Source organism: Vombatus ursinus, unplaced genomic scaffold (assembly GCF_900497805.2).
Source record: "Vombatus ursinus unplaced genomic scaffold, bare-nosed wombat genome assembly UNPS02003594.1, whole genome shotgun sequence".
NCBI classification, from domain to species: Eukaryota; Metazoa; Chordata; class Mammalia; order Diprotodontia; family Vombatidae; genus Vombatus; species Vombatus ursinus.
The window spans coordinates 1-14,347 of NW_020943372.1; the positions used below are offsets into that span (position 1 = coordinate 1).

The window sequence follows — 14,347 nt, forward strand, 5'->3', positions numbered from 1 at the left end:
CATAGCAAGTTCTCTGATCCTCTCCCCATTCTGGTCCTTGTCTTCTGGACACATTCCTCTGGATACACTGTCCACACCTTTTCTAAAATGTAGTGCCCCAGAATGAACATAATCCTCCAGATGGGGCCTGGCCAAGGCAAGATGTTGCAGAACTACTGCTTAAAGGAGTCTGGGGTGCAGGCATGGAAGAGAACACTGAAGATTCTGAGAGAGGACAGAGAGAGAAGAGCTGAGGAGGCTGCATCCTAGTCTTTCACAGAGGAGATGTCGCTGAAAGGATGGAAAAAATCTCAGGACCTGTCTACATTTTCCATATAAAAATTGGTGCACCAGACAGTTGTACTATGGAGAAGGGAAGCAAGTGGAAAAAGACAAGGGTTGAGGGGTTTGGGGGGAAATTTTTTAAGCTCCATTGGGATCAAAAGAAGAAAGATGGGAGAGGACTTGGTCTGAAGGGTCTGTTAGCAGAAAATGATAAAGAACAGAATTATTCAGCTCTTTCCTTGCCTTTCCACACAGTGCTGACTCCAACATGCTTTGAAGGGTTCAGGTGTTCTTCCCCAGAGCAGGCTCATTCAGGATTGTCTCTAGACCAGCCTGGAGCTGGGGAAAGAGGATTGAGTTTGGAATGATAGAATGGAGGTGCAAATCTCAATTTTGTTACTTCTTTTCTTTATGAGCTTGGAGGAACCTCTCAACATCGTTGGCCTTCAGCTTCCTGCTCTGTAAAATGAAGGAGATTATCTCTAAGATCCTCTCCAGGGGTAACTTTATACTATCTTTAAAGTTTGGAGTGTAGTAGTTTCCTAGATGGGGTGATGAGACAAGAAAGAGGGAAAATCCCACCAAATGTGCCCAGGTTCTTTGTTTCTGAAAAAAAGGTCAGTGGGGATTCACACCTTCATATTTCAGGCAGTTCAGAACCAACCTTGGGCTGAAATAGTATTCCTTCCCATTTTATTAAGCTGTTTCCTTTTATTGTTATTGAGTTGTGTCTGACTCTTTGTGACCTCATTTGGGGTTTTCTTATCAAAGAAACTGGAGTGATTTGCCATTTCTTTCTCCAGCTCATTTTTCAGATGAGGAAAATGAGGCAAAGACTTGCCCAGGGTCACACAGCTAGTAAATGTCTGAGGCCTGGATAGGAACCCTGAGCTCTAACCACTGGGGAACTAGCTGCCCCTTTTAAGGTAAGAGAAAGTCTTCTACTCTGATTCCAAATTTTATTTATTGGACTCTAATTCAGTTCTTATTCTTGGATCCCTTGCTTATCTACACAGCCTGGGAAGGTTATAAAACTTGCCTGAGTCACAGCTGGGATGGAGGTCAGTAAAACTGAGGTGGCAACACACCCCTCCCCAATCAGTCTGCAGATTTCTTCACTCCTCAGACAGCCTCAATTTTGGGTGAGGACACTGTCTTCCTCACTTCTAAGGAGGGGAAAGGGTCACACTGAGGAGGGGGGCTGGGGTTGGAAGGCAAGCAAAGGAGGGTTAAGGGCTGGGACCTTCTTTTTCTCTAGTTCAAGCTGGGAGCACAAGAGCTTCGGGTTCCTGGAGTGATGATGGTTGGGAGGGAGACTCGGGCGCTCCATAGATTCAGAGGCTGTTCTGGGAATGACACAGAAAGGGCGAAGGACTTTCCTCCGAGTCAGTTTCAGTTTTGGTCTCCTAACCTGTGCGGGCTCATTCTGCCCAGTCACCAATGACGTTTCTTTTCTTCTCGTTTGCTATTGGCCGGCAGAGCCTCCGTGGAGCCAACCACAAGTCAGGGATTCGCCCCTCTACCAACCCGGCGGAGACCGGTCTCGGTGATCCTGGCCTTCTCTGCCTGGACCATGGAGCCGTGTCTGCGCTCTCTCTTTTTGTTGGGGACCCTGGCCCTGCCGGAGACCTGGGCAGGCAAGTAGAGAACAGACCTAAGCGGCCGCCTGGGGACTGGACAGAGCATTGGGGGGTGGACGTGTGGGTGGGATGGGGGTTTCCTACAGAAAGCGCCTCCGGCACCAGCCCAGGGTGGGCTTCCGGGGAGGCGGATCCTTAATGTCAGCTGAAGTCAGGGTGGTGCTGAAAGGAAGCAACCGAGAGAGAGGGAGGGAGGGGGGGGGGGGGGGGGGGGGGGGGTGGGGGGGGGGGCGTGGGTGGGGGGGGGGGGAGGGGATTGGTGGGTGCGGGTGAAGACGAGGGGCGCTGAGGCAGGTCTGCCGGGAGGGAGAATGGGTGCGACAGTCCTGGGGGCGTTAAGGAGCAGAGCCGTCCGGGAGCCCCCAACATCCAAGGCCAAGGACAGAGAACCAGGAGCAGCTTCGTTAAAGAGCTTCACGGAGGATCTTGGGGGGCGGGGGGATGAGGCCGGGGGCAGGCGAGGACCCAAGGTGGGGGCTGGGGGTGAGGAGTGCGGGAGACCGGGGAGCAGGACCAGAGGTGGGGGCGGGGAGGGAACAAGGTCGGGTTAGGGGGGCACTAGGACCTGCCTGGGTTGTCAGGGAAGGTGTTTTGCTGTAGTCTCCAGAATTATCACCTCCCGGCGCGGCGCGCCATCAGTGTTGGGGGCGATGGGGCCGGATACCGGGGGTTAGGAGTCCGGGGTCACATCCTGGGCGCGACGGGGTCAAAGGTCCCACCTAGGTAGACACGGGGTCGGCGGTCACACCCCGGTTGTGTTGAGGTCAAGGGTCGCGCCTTCGGTCAGCACGGGGTCAGGGGCCGCACCCCGCCTTGGCCGCAGACAGGGCGTGTCTACGCGGTCACCGCCCTGACCCCTGACCCCGGCCCGGGTGCCCACGTCCAGGCTCTCACTCCATGAGGTATTTCTACACCGCCATGGCCTCGCCCGAGCTCCCGGAGCCGCGGTTCCTCGTCGTGGGCTACGTGGACGATCAGCAGTTCGTGCGCTTCGACAGCGCCCGCGCAAATCCGAGGATGGAGCCCCGGGCGGCGTGGATGGAGCGGATGGACCGGGAGGACCCGGGCTACTGGGAGGGGCAGACCCGGATCTGCAGGGCGCACACAGAGAGGTCCCGAGCGGACCTGAAGACCCTGCGCCGCTACTTCAACCAGAGCGAGGGCGGTGCGTGACGTGGGGGAGGGGAAACGGAGGGGGGGCGGGGGGCCCCGGGGGGGGGGGGGACGGGGGGGGGGGGGGGGCAGGGAGCAGCCCGAGTCCGGCGCTGACCCGGGCGGGGGGCGGGGCAGGGGTCCACACCCTCCAGGCCATGTCCTGCTGCGAGGTCTCCCCCGAGCTCACCTTCCAGCGTGGGTATCTACAAGACGCCTACGACGGGCAGGACTACCTGACCCTGGACTTGGAGACCTCCACGTTGATTGCGGCGGTGCCGCAGGCTCTGAACACCAAGCGCAAGTGGGAGGCGGACAGGAGCTTCGTGGAGGAACTGAAAGCCTACGTGGAGGTGGAGTGCGTGATGTGGCTGAGGAAGTACCTGGAGATGGGGAAGGAGACGCTGCAGAGAGCAGGTACCCCCGCCCCCCGCAGTGTGCGCGGCACTCAAGGCCCCCGCTCCCCTTCTCCCCCTTTCTTGCAGCCCCAGCCCCAGTCTCCCCGCCCCCAGGCACCCCTTGCACCCCAGACCCCACCCATCCTTGTGTCTCCGGAGGGGAGGGGGGAAAGGAGAGCCTGGAAATAACGCTGACCTTTGCCTCCAGATCCGCCCTCCACCCGAGTGACCCGCCACACTGGCACCGATGGGGAGGTGACCCTGCGGTGCCGGGCCCAGGACTTCTACCCCGCGGACATCTCCCTGACCTGGCTGCGGGATGGGGAGGAGCAGCTCCAAGACACGGAGTTCATTGAGACCAGGCCCGCGGGGGACGGGACCTTCCAGAAGTGGGCAGGTGTGGACGTGACCTCGGGCCAGGAAGGGAAGTATACCTGCCGAGTTCAGCACGAGGGACTGCCTGAGCCCCTCAGCCTGAAGTGGGGTAAGGACCGTGAGGAGGGGCTGGTAAAGGCCATCCCCCAGACCCCCAAAAGCCCAGAGGGAGGTGGGGTGACTGGGGAGGTGGGGGAGGGGTCAGTGAATCTCAGGCCTCAGAGGGATCAGGGCCTCTCATTGCTCTTTTCCATTTCAGAGTCAGAGTCCTCATCCCCCTGGTTCATTGTGGGGGTCATTGCTCTCCTCCTCCTCCTCCTCATTGCAGTCATTGCTGGAGCTGTGATCTGGCAGAGGAAGAATTCAGGTGGGCAGGACTGGGAGGGGGTCCTTAGGGAGCAGGCACCATTTAGATTCTGGCTTCCCCTGAACTGCAGCTTGGCTTTCTGTCCCCAGGTCTTCTCTTTCCCACCTAAGGGGCTTTCAGATGGACCCTAAGACTCTAGATGAACAAATGGAAACCATTTTTCTGGAGGATGCCAGGCAGGGTGTAAATGCATGTGGGGATCTCTGCCAGAGGGCCTGGGTGTCTCCCCAGCTGGCGGTTGTAGACCAACCTTGAGAACCCCTGGAGGCGGGCCTGAAAGTGGGGAAGTGCCCATTTGGGGGGCCTCTGCTCTCTTCCTCTTGAATCCAGAGGCTACACTGGAGTGGGGGAGGGGAGTGCAGTCCCAGTTGTAATTTATTGCGTCTCCAAGACAAACCAGTGAACTCCTGAGACCTTAGTGTGGTCTCTCCTGGATTCCTCACTGGAAATTTTTTCTTTTCCAGGTAGAAGAGGAGAGAATTATGTTCAGGGCTGCAGGTAAGTGAAGGGTGGTCATGGAGGGTAGAAAGAATGGCCCAGACCATGATATCTCTGGAATCTGAGCAATGGGAAAGCAGAGGAGAGGCTTAGCCCAGTAGCCTTGCCTTAGTGTCCCCTTCCCTTCCCATACCCCGGTTCTGGAATGTATGTCCCTGACTGGGTCGTTTCCCTCCTCTGTCTCCAGGCAATGACAGTGCACAGGGGTCAGATGTCTCTCTCCCAGCCAAAGGTGAGACTCTGGGGGCCTGGAAGGAGAGAGGGGCTGGGGTAAAGGGGGCCAAGCACAGAGGAGGGTGTGTGAGAGGTTGGGCTGAGGACTGGATGGGTGGTGAGGCAGGTCCTTCAGAATGATGAGAGACTGGAGGCAGAGGGGACTTGGAGGGTCTCCCTGAATCTGTCTTTCCTTCTTCATCTTGAGAGAATTGCCTGGTGTGGGCCTGAGGAAGAAAACCAGTCTCCAGTCCCTGTGTTGTTTCTCTGGACCCCTGGCTTCTCTCCCCAGCATGGCCCCTGGGATCCTCCCGGAACTCTACTGAGCTTAAAGGGAGTGGAGCCATCTTCTTCTTTGAGCCTGAAACTTCCTCTGGAGGGTTGTACATGGAGAACTTGTCTTTTCTCACAAGACTTCCTGTCCCCACGTGGCTTACAAGGAGCAGGACAAAAGTACTGCTTTTATATCTCTGATGAATAATTTTTTCACCGAAATATGAAACATCTCTTATAGAACTGGGGTTGCTTTTCTGGCCCTGGTCTCCAAACTCTGTGACCCCCAGAGTCCAGTTTTCCAAATCCCCCTCTTAACCATTACAGGTGTTCATAAGCAGGAGGGGCTGCTCCAGGAGGCCCAGCCTTGGAGGAACTGAGTGGTGAACCCTTGTGGGCTTTGTTAGAGTGTTGACTCCATGCAGGGGTAGGTTTGACCAGAGGGCTCAAATGCACAGCCTGCTGCCTGGCTACAGTGTGGTGGAATGCTTTGGAACCATATTAAAGTGTCTTTGGGAAATATTTAACAAAGGCATAAAAATTTAATAAAGCAGATAACATTTCATTTTAAACTCAGTCAGTGTGTGGCCTGCAGTGATCCTTAAGTACAGATAATGTGGCTCCTCTTTCTATTTGGGGGCAACCAGGTGGTGCAGTGGATGTAGTGTTCAAATCTGGCCTCAGACAGTTACTAGTTGTGTGATCCTGGACAAGTCACTTCACCCTATTTGCCTCAGTTCCCCCATCTGTAAAATGAGCTGGAGAAGGAAATGACAAAGTCCTCCAGTATCTTTGGCAAGAAAACCCTAAATGGGGTCACAGAGTGTTGGACGTGACTGAAAAGGACTGAATAATAACAACAAATTTCTGTTTCAGTTTGACATCACTGGTTAGACTAGCTGATCTCTGAGGGCCCAAAGGACTCCCAAATTCTGTGATGTTGATTTTCCCTAAACTTATGGTTGATTCATATCAAGGAGTTCCCTGGCTCTTTGCTACTAGTCACTCAATACACATAGGACCATGGAAGGATGTTGAGACTTCCAGCAATTGTTGGGTCAACATCCTTTATTTTTTTTTTTATTTTTTACTTTTTGAAATACATTTATTTATTTTAGTTTTCAACATTTCAACATTTACTTCCACAAGATTTTGAGTTCCAAATTTTCACCCCATCCCACCCCTCCCCCCACCCCAACATGTCATGCATTCTGAATACCCCTTCCCCTAGCCTGCCTTCCTTTCTATCTCTCCCTCCCTTCTCTTATCCCCTTCCCCTTCTATTTTCCTGTAGGGCAGGATAGATTTCTGTACTCCATTTCCTGTATTTCTTATTTCCCAGGTGCATGTCAAAACATTTTTTTTAAACGTGTTTTTAAAACTTTCTGTTCCAGATTTTCTCCCTTCCTCCCTCCCCACCCACCTTCATTGAAAAGGCAAGTAACTCAATATAGGTTATACATGTGCAGTTATGCAAAACACTTCCATAGTAGACATGCTGTGAAAAACTAACACTATTTCCCTTAATCCTATCCTGCCCCCCCATTTATTCTATTCTATCTTTTGACCCTGTCCATCTTCAGAAGTACTTGTTTCTGATTACCCACTTTCCCAATCTTCTCTCCTCTCTATCATCCCCCTACTCTCTTGTCCCCTTCCCCGCCTATTTTCCTGTAGGGTAAGACAGATTTCCATACCCAATGGAGTATGTATATTATTCCCTCCTAAAGTCAAATGCTATGAGAATAAGATTCACTCATTCCCTCTAACCTTCCCCCATTTCCCTTCTACTATAAGAGCCTTTTCTGGGTTTTTTTTTTTTGGTGAGATAATTTACCCCATTCTACCTCTCCCTTTCTCCTCCTCCTAGTATAATCCTCTCTCACCCCTTAATTTTATTCTCCAGATAAAGTCACCCTGTGCCCTCTATCTATTTATCTATCTCTATCTCTATCTCTATATCTATATATACATACATATAATTTTTTCCTTCCAACTACCCTAATACTGACAAAGGTCTCATGAGTTACAAATATCATCTTTCCATGCAGGAATGTAAACAGTTCAACCTTAATAACTCTCTTATGATTTCTCTTTCCTGTTTACCTCTTCATGTTCCACTTGAGTCTTGTATTCAAAAGTCAAATTTTCTATTCAGCTCTGATCTTTTCATCAAGAATGCTTGAAAGTCCTCTATTTCACTGAATGACCATTTTTTCCCCTGAAGGATTATACTCAGTTTTGTTGGGTAGATGATTCTTGTTTGTAGTCCTATCTCCTTTGCCCTCCAGAATATTATATTCCATGCCCTGTGGCCCCTTAATGTAGAAGCAGCTAAATCTTGTATTATCCTGATTGTGTTTCCACAATACTTGAATTGTTTTTCTGGCTGCTGGTAATATTTTCTCCTTGACCTGGGAACTTTGGCATTTGGCTACAATATTCCTAGGAGTTTTCCTTTGGGGATCTCTTTCAGGAGGAGATTGGTGGATTCTTTCCATTTCTATTTTGCTCTCTGGTTCTAAAATATCAGGGCAGTTTTCCTGGATAATTTCTTGAAAGATGATGTCTAGGCCCTTTTTTTGATCATGGCTTTCAGATCATCCAATAATTTTTAAATTCTCTCTCCTGGATCAATTTTCCAGGTCAGTTGTTTTTCCAATGAGATATTTCCCATTGTTTTCTAATTTTTCATTCTTTGGGGTCTGTTTTACAGTGTCTTGATTTCTCATAAAGTCACTAGCTTCCAATTGCTCTATTCTAATTTTTAAGGAAGTATTTTCTTCAGTAATCATTTGGACTTCCTTTTCCATTTGTCCAATTTTGCTTTTTAGGGCATTCTCCTCATTGATGTTTTGGACCTCTTTTGCCGTTTGGGTTAGGCTATTTTTTGAGGTGTTATTTTCTTTAGTATTTTTGGGGTCTCCTTTAGCAAGCTATGGACTTGTTTTTCATGATTTTCTTGCATCACTCTCATTTTTTCCTCTACCTCTCTTACTTGCTTCTCAAAATCCCTTTTGAGCTCTTCCAAGGCCTGGGACTAGTTTATATTTTTCTTGGAGGCTTTGGATGTAGGAGCTGTGACTTTGTTGTCTTCTGGTTGTATGTTTTGATCTTGTCACCAAAGTAAGAAATGTTTGCGCTGCTTACTCATGATCCTGCTCAATTACTTGAGTTTTAAACTCTTTGTTAAGGTAAGAGTCTGCTTCCAATGTGGAGAATATACTGTCCCAAGCTTTGGGGGTTTATACAACTGTTTTCAGAGCTACTTCTAGGGACCTGTAAATTTTCAGTTCTTCCAAGGTGATATGATAAGGGGCGAGGTTTTTCTTCTCCACCAGCACAACAAGGTCCACCATGCCAGCGCTCCTCCTCGCCCCGGGACTGCCCCTCAGAACTGTGACCCAGATCTAAGCATGGGCAGAGCAAGAGATTCCTGCCTCAGCACTGGCAAAGAGATCCCTGCAATCCCCCTCTAATAAGACACTCGATTACCGCTCAGTCTGTGGGCCGGAAGCTCAGGAGGCAGCCACTGCCCTGGGGGGGGAGGGGTATCTGGCTTCTGCCTCTCACCACAGTCACAGACTTTTCCCACTGACTTTCTAAGTTGTCTTTGGCTTTCATGGGTTGAGAAGTCTGGATACCGCCACAGCTGCCTGTGATTCAGTCCTCTGAGGCCTGCTCCAGGGTCGCTGAGGCCTGCGTGCCCACGCCAAACTGCGCTCCTCTCCCCGCCTGGCGCAATATACCTTTCTGATCAACCATCCAGGTTGTCTTGGGCTGGAAATTTGTTTCACTCTGTCTTTTTGTGGGTTCTGCTGCTTTATGATTTGTTTAGAGCCATTTTTTACTGGTATTTGGAGGGGTTTGGGGGAAAACTCAAGCAAGTCACTGCTTTTAGTCCACCATCTTGGCTCTGCCCCCCCCATACTTTCTTTTTCTTATCTACTTAGGTGTACTACAACCTGGTAGCAAAGACTGCTGCGTTGTCATCAGTATTTTTATCTCTTCTGTCTAAATATAGCCACTTAGCAATAATGAAAAATATTTTTGTCCTAAAATATAAATGTTGTTAGTAATTTCTGAAATAAATACTAGCTTTAGTATATGAAATTACATTTGTTTTTGCTTAATTTAAAAAATTGATGTTCATACTTACATCCACATACAGCAGTGATGGTGAATAAATATTATTAAAGGGTTTTTGTCTTTACTGGCTGCAATTAAACACTGATGTTTCTGTAAAAAGAGATAACAGCAATTTTTAAAATCAAACATTCTAATCCAATCCAATCCAATGATATACTAATTTGATGCTTACATGCTGAGGAATGATGGTAGGAAAATTTTAGAAGTTTTTATTTTCTGTAATTATTATGTCTCTGTAAGAGTAGAAAACTTTGTATGAACAGTAAAAACACTGCAATTCATAACATACAATATTCTCGAATCGGGGCTGAGGTGTTTCTGACAGCGTTTTTTGGCGTTGTGTGGTGTGATGGCATGCACAGTACAAAGTGCTCATGTGGTGTGTTCAGAACCAAGGCTGCAGCAAAGTTCCATGATGCACCATGGGCAAGCACTGCCAAAAACATCTTAGATTCATTATGTATTTGATTTTGATTTAATTTTTGGTCATTGTGCGTTCAGAGACCTTTTACCGTTGTCAAATTTTTCTTGACCTCCACATTCAGTTACATGACTCCACGTGGGGTTGCAACCCACAGTTTAAGAAGTGCTGCACATAGACAGTGACAAAATGGACCATTTCACAGGAAACCATTTCAAAAACCACTGATGCAGGTAGCAAAGTGAGCCAATATGGGAGAGCGAGAGAGCCATGCTGTGCAGAGAAACTGCTTGAAGAGACTGTTTGTGCCTAATCTGTAGTAGACCATTCCGAGCTCTTGGTGGCCTGATCAGGCATCGCTGGACACACTGTAACTTGACTCTACCATAGAGACATCATTGTGGTCCTCTTCAAGAATGAAGTACAACCACCAACCAATTGTTTTATTCTTTTTTTTTCTTCATGGGGACAGGATGGAGTATGAGAAGGGATGAATTATTAAATAGTGGATTAAAAAAGTGAAAGGGTATAATAAATTCTATAAGTCATTAAAGAAAGGAAGAAATAGAGGGGAGAGAGAGAAAAGAGAGGAAGGGAGAGAGAAAGGCAGAAAGAGGAGAGGGAAGGAGGAAGAGAGAGAAAAAGGGGAGGGGAGGAGCTCAAGTTGATTAAAATTAAGATCACTCCTGAACACCAGGTTTTAGAAAAAGAAAATGGAAACTCCTGAGGCAAGATCCAGTGGGTCTTCAGAATTCAGACTTATCATCAAAATCCCAATACTTTAACTGTTGTGTGTGTGTGTGTGTGTGTGTGTAACTGATTCTGTTTGGGTTGTTTTTTTTTTTTTGACTAAACCTTTGGTAAATGGTTGAATATCAGTTATCCCCCTTAACTGAAGGTTTGTCCTAAGAACAAATAGAAAGGGGTTCACCTTACCAAAGGTTTGACCAAGGAACAAACAGGATCAGGCTGTACATGTGCTATAATGAGCTTGTTTACTCTCATTAGGCCAGATAATCATGTATTGCTTGGGAGAAAATAATCTTGACTCAGAAGTAAACAAGCTGATGGAGACCCTTTATGCACTTAGAGCAATCCCAACTCAAGATGCCTGGGTCAACCAAAATTATACTCTCCATATGTGTCAACCATAATATGAGAAAGGAATTTCTTAATAGGATAGATTGTAAATGCATTAAGATAAGTGTCAAAGTGTTGATTGAAATTATAGATCCAGGTTGTCTGTGGTTCTTTTATCATTAACATGACTCTGTCTCTGTCTCTGTCTCTCTGTCCATATATGTATATATGTATGTATGTATATGTGTATTGTTGACCTGAAAGTTGGTTAAAGAGACAACAAGCTAGGTGATAAGTAAATTCATGTTGTTTTATTCCCTTAAGTTAGCGCATGTACGTGGAATCAGAGCTTTAACTCTGACTCAAGCAATTTTAGGAGGACATTTAAACCCTGACTCAGGATGTCTGTGTTGCTAAAAAAAAAAAAAAATACAGCCTGCATATGTTTTTTAACATACACCATAGGAAAGGAAGTTTCTTAGTTAAATAGGTTGTAAATACAATAAAATAGGAAAATGTCAAAGTGTCATTTGAAATTATAGCTCCAGGATATCTATGTTTCCCCTACATAACATATGTCCTTAAGATACCTAGATAAGAAAAGTCCCACTGTGTCTGGTCCTGAAGTTGCTGACACGGGAAGGGGCATTCTTAGTTCTCTCAGAAAAGATTAATTCAGGTTTTTGGCCCTTACTGGGACTCAATTGATCTTAAATGATTGTCATTTCCTCCTTTTGGTCAAAGGTAAGCTGAAGGCTTCACCTGTAGACCAAGAAAGATGTGGGGAAAACCTTCTTCCTCCAGGGGTGGGAAGAGATGTCCACTTGGAGCAGGCATCTTCAGATGATCCTGGAGTCCACATACAGAAGTTGGCAGCTATGGGAGTAATCACATAGACCTGATAGGGGCTCTTAGAAGATGTATGAGTTGATAAATGAGAGAAAACAGCATAACATAAGTCCTTAGGTAAAGGCACACAGAGAAGGTTCAGTTTCCCAGCCATGCAGGGCTAGGTTCAAACAATACAACAAAGTTTTCTCATAATTCCTAAAATCACATAATTACACCAAGTCAGGTACAGATTAAACTAGTCAGAGAGTTCACAATAGACTAGTTTTGAGAAGGGAGATTTACATGTCACCAAGATAACCAAGAAAACTTTAAACATGAACCATACAAATCAATACAATCATTATTACCAATGTTAACTAACATTAGGTTCCTCGCTCATGTACAACAGGTTTTATTCTTCGGCAGTTCTAAAATGGAGTTCTACTTCTCTGATTTAGATCTAGAAGTTCCCAGATAATTCTGATTTAGTATAAATTAGTATAGTCACTTAAATTTGGTTCTCCATTTTTGAAACTACAGTTTATATATCATCTGCTGCTTCTGTTCTTATCTAAATCCTGTACCTGGTATAAGAATCTTTTAAAATGTGAGGGTCCAAACATAAAATGAGCTCTCCTGCCTTTTAAAATTATCAGACAGGAACTTCAATAAAGGAGAAATAGTTTCACGTACTTTTACCACTAACCTATACAATTTTTGGTGTAAAAATCCAAATCTGAGATCTTCTTACCAAAACATGCTTAAAGCTTGGATTTCAATGACATATACATTTTAGAAGTCAATCATATCCATCTGTATATAATTCTTAGAGGAATCAGTCTAATCCTGTTGCTTTTCTCAAAATTTGCTATCCTATTTAATTAGGGTTAGGGTTAATCTGTCACATTACATCTTTGTCTTATTACTTTGTCTAAACATTTTCTCCTTAGGAGGATGTTATCCCTATATTATTATTATTTGGTCATGAATGTAAGTTAAAACTGTAAGCTATTCATACTTGCATCCTATTATGGTAACTCAGAGATATTCCATTATCCATCTATTATTTAATAAAGTTAGTACTGTACTTACAGAGCTTCTTGATTATAGAAATTTGCTATAAAAGAAAAAGTGGGACAATGTCGTATATCATATCAACAGGAAAGAACTTCCTTAGTTCTATTTGATTCCAGGCATGAGTCATATCTGGTAGCCAATCATGTAGTCACTTGATGTTAAAAGCAGGGCTCAGGATTAATCAGGTGGGGAATTTTTCCTTCTAAGAAAGGAAATAGCACAATTGGGAAAGAGAGTCAGGAAGATCCTACCTAGGCTGTGTCCAAGGTCATCCTCAAAACTCTTCCCAGGCACAGACATCCACCTTTAGTAGTTCTCAGCCTGCAGCACATGCCATTCTACTATTGCCTTCATGACAACTCAGACAATTATCCTGGTAATCAAAGCTCAAAACAGTAGTAAATTGCTGTCCCATAAAGTCACATATAATAAGAATTTGATCTCACATTCGTAACAGTAAGAGACTGATCACAGAAAAATACTACTGCTCTCATAATTCCTTTAAACAATGGGAACATCTTAGGGTGAGTCTTCAGAAGTTTGTATAAATTTCTGCACATGTTCTACTTCCAGATTAAAAATAATATTAGATTTCCCATTTAGTTAACACAAAAGAGCTCATAAGTTACCACTCTTCATTAACAGAACTATCTGTACTGGAATCCTATCCCATTTTAAACAAAGCAAAGAGGTTCCTAACTAACCTCACAAGTTGATGGATTTATGTTCTTGTTTACAAGCTTATTTATTCTCTAATTATACTCACTCTGGAAGAATGAGATACTTCAGGATTTGAATCTTATACATATAAGTTCAAACACTAACTTAACTCTTGCTTAGGCCATGGAATGACTACAGATTCAGATCAAAACAGCAAGATCTCTTTTTCTTTACAGCTCATTACAATAATTTAGCAATAAATTATCTTGCAACTGAAAATTTAGTAGGCCTTCAAAAAAAAATCAAACAAGACATTTCTTCTAAAAGTATTTCCCTTCTTTAAAAACAGTTTAAAATTTATCCTGATGTTAAGAAGAATAATCACTAAACTTACAGGAAGAACATTACTTGGAAACTTTTAAAGTGATAGATATCTTTCTTTTCCACCTTAAAGTAAAAATAACCCTTTAAAATTGGAATTCATTAAAACTAAGTTGATGTCAGATGTCCTTAGGCAACATAAATAAACTCCCAAAGTACTATAACAAACTAAATTCCTAGTTATTACAGAATTCCTAGATATCACAAAGCTCCTTAGTCAAAAACCTGTTAGTAATGAAGAAAAAATTCAGTTTTTATAATGCATGAAGAACATACCCATTTAAATTAGCGTTATCACAATAACAAATATTATCAAGTCTTTAAAATTTACTCAGTATCTTTTCTTTCCTCTTTAAATATATCACTAGAAATTAGAAAAAAACTATTACATTCTAGAATCTCAGATAGATAGTGAATGTGGTAGTCCATAAATCTCCAAATTAACATATCCCTAGGATTCTCATTTACTCAGGAATTCCACAACACAGGAAACTTTTACACAGACTTGATAAGAATTTTAGGTGAAACTTCCTCTTAAAGGTAAATAAAACTTGGAAGTTCATTCTAA

At 45.0% G+C, this 14,347-nt stretch overlaps 1 protein-coding gene across 4 annotated transcripts; it reads left to right on the top strand.

The window, feature by feature from the left end:
- Positions 1-1,304: 1,304 nt before the first annotated feature.
- On the top strand, positions 1,305-5,756 carry LOC114052457 (class I histocompatibility antigen, Gogo-OKO alpha chain-like). Of its 4 annotated transcripts, none has more exons than XM_027875088.1 (8): positions 1,789-1,901; positions 2,791-3,069; positions 3,195-3,473; positions 3,663-3,938; positions 4,089-4,196; positions 4,661-4,694; positions 4,882-4,926; positions 5,116-5,756. In XM_027875088.1, exons 1-7 carry the CDS (start codon positions 1,838-1,840, stop codon positions 4,886-4,888), a joined length of 1,047 nt encoding a protein of 348 aa, XP_027730889.1. In that variant the 5' UTR covers positions 1,789-1,837; the 3' UTR covers positions 4,889-4,926; positions 5,116-5,756. The 4 variants fall into 4 exon arrangements, with proteins under 4 accessions (XP_027730906.1, XP_027730889.1, XP_027730898.1 ...); XM_027875097.1 differs by having other exon boundaries at positions 5,200-5,756; XM_027875077.1 differs by having other exon boundaries at positions 1,790-1,901; positions 5,508-5,756.
- The last annotated feature ends 8,591 nt before the right edge of the window (positions 5,757-14,347 follow it).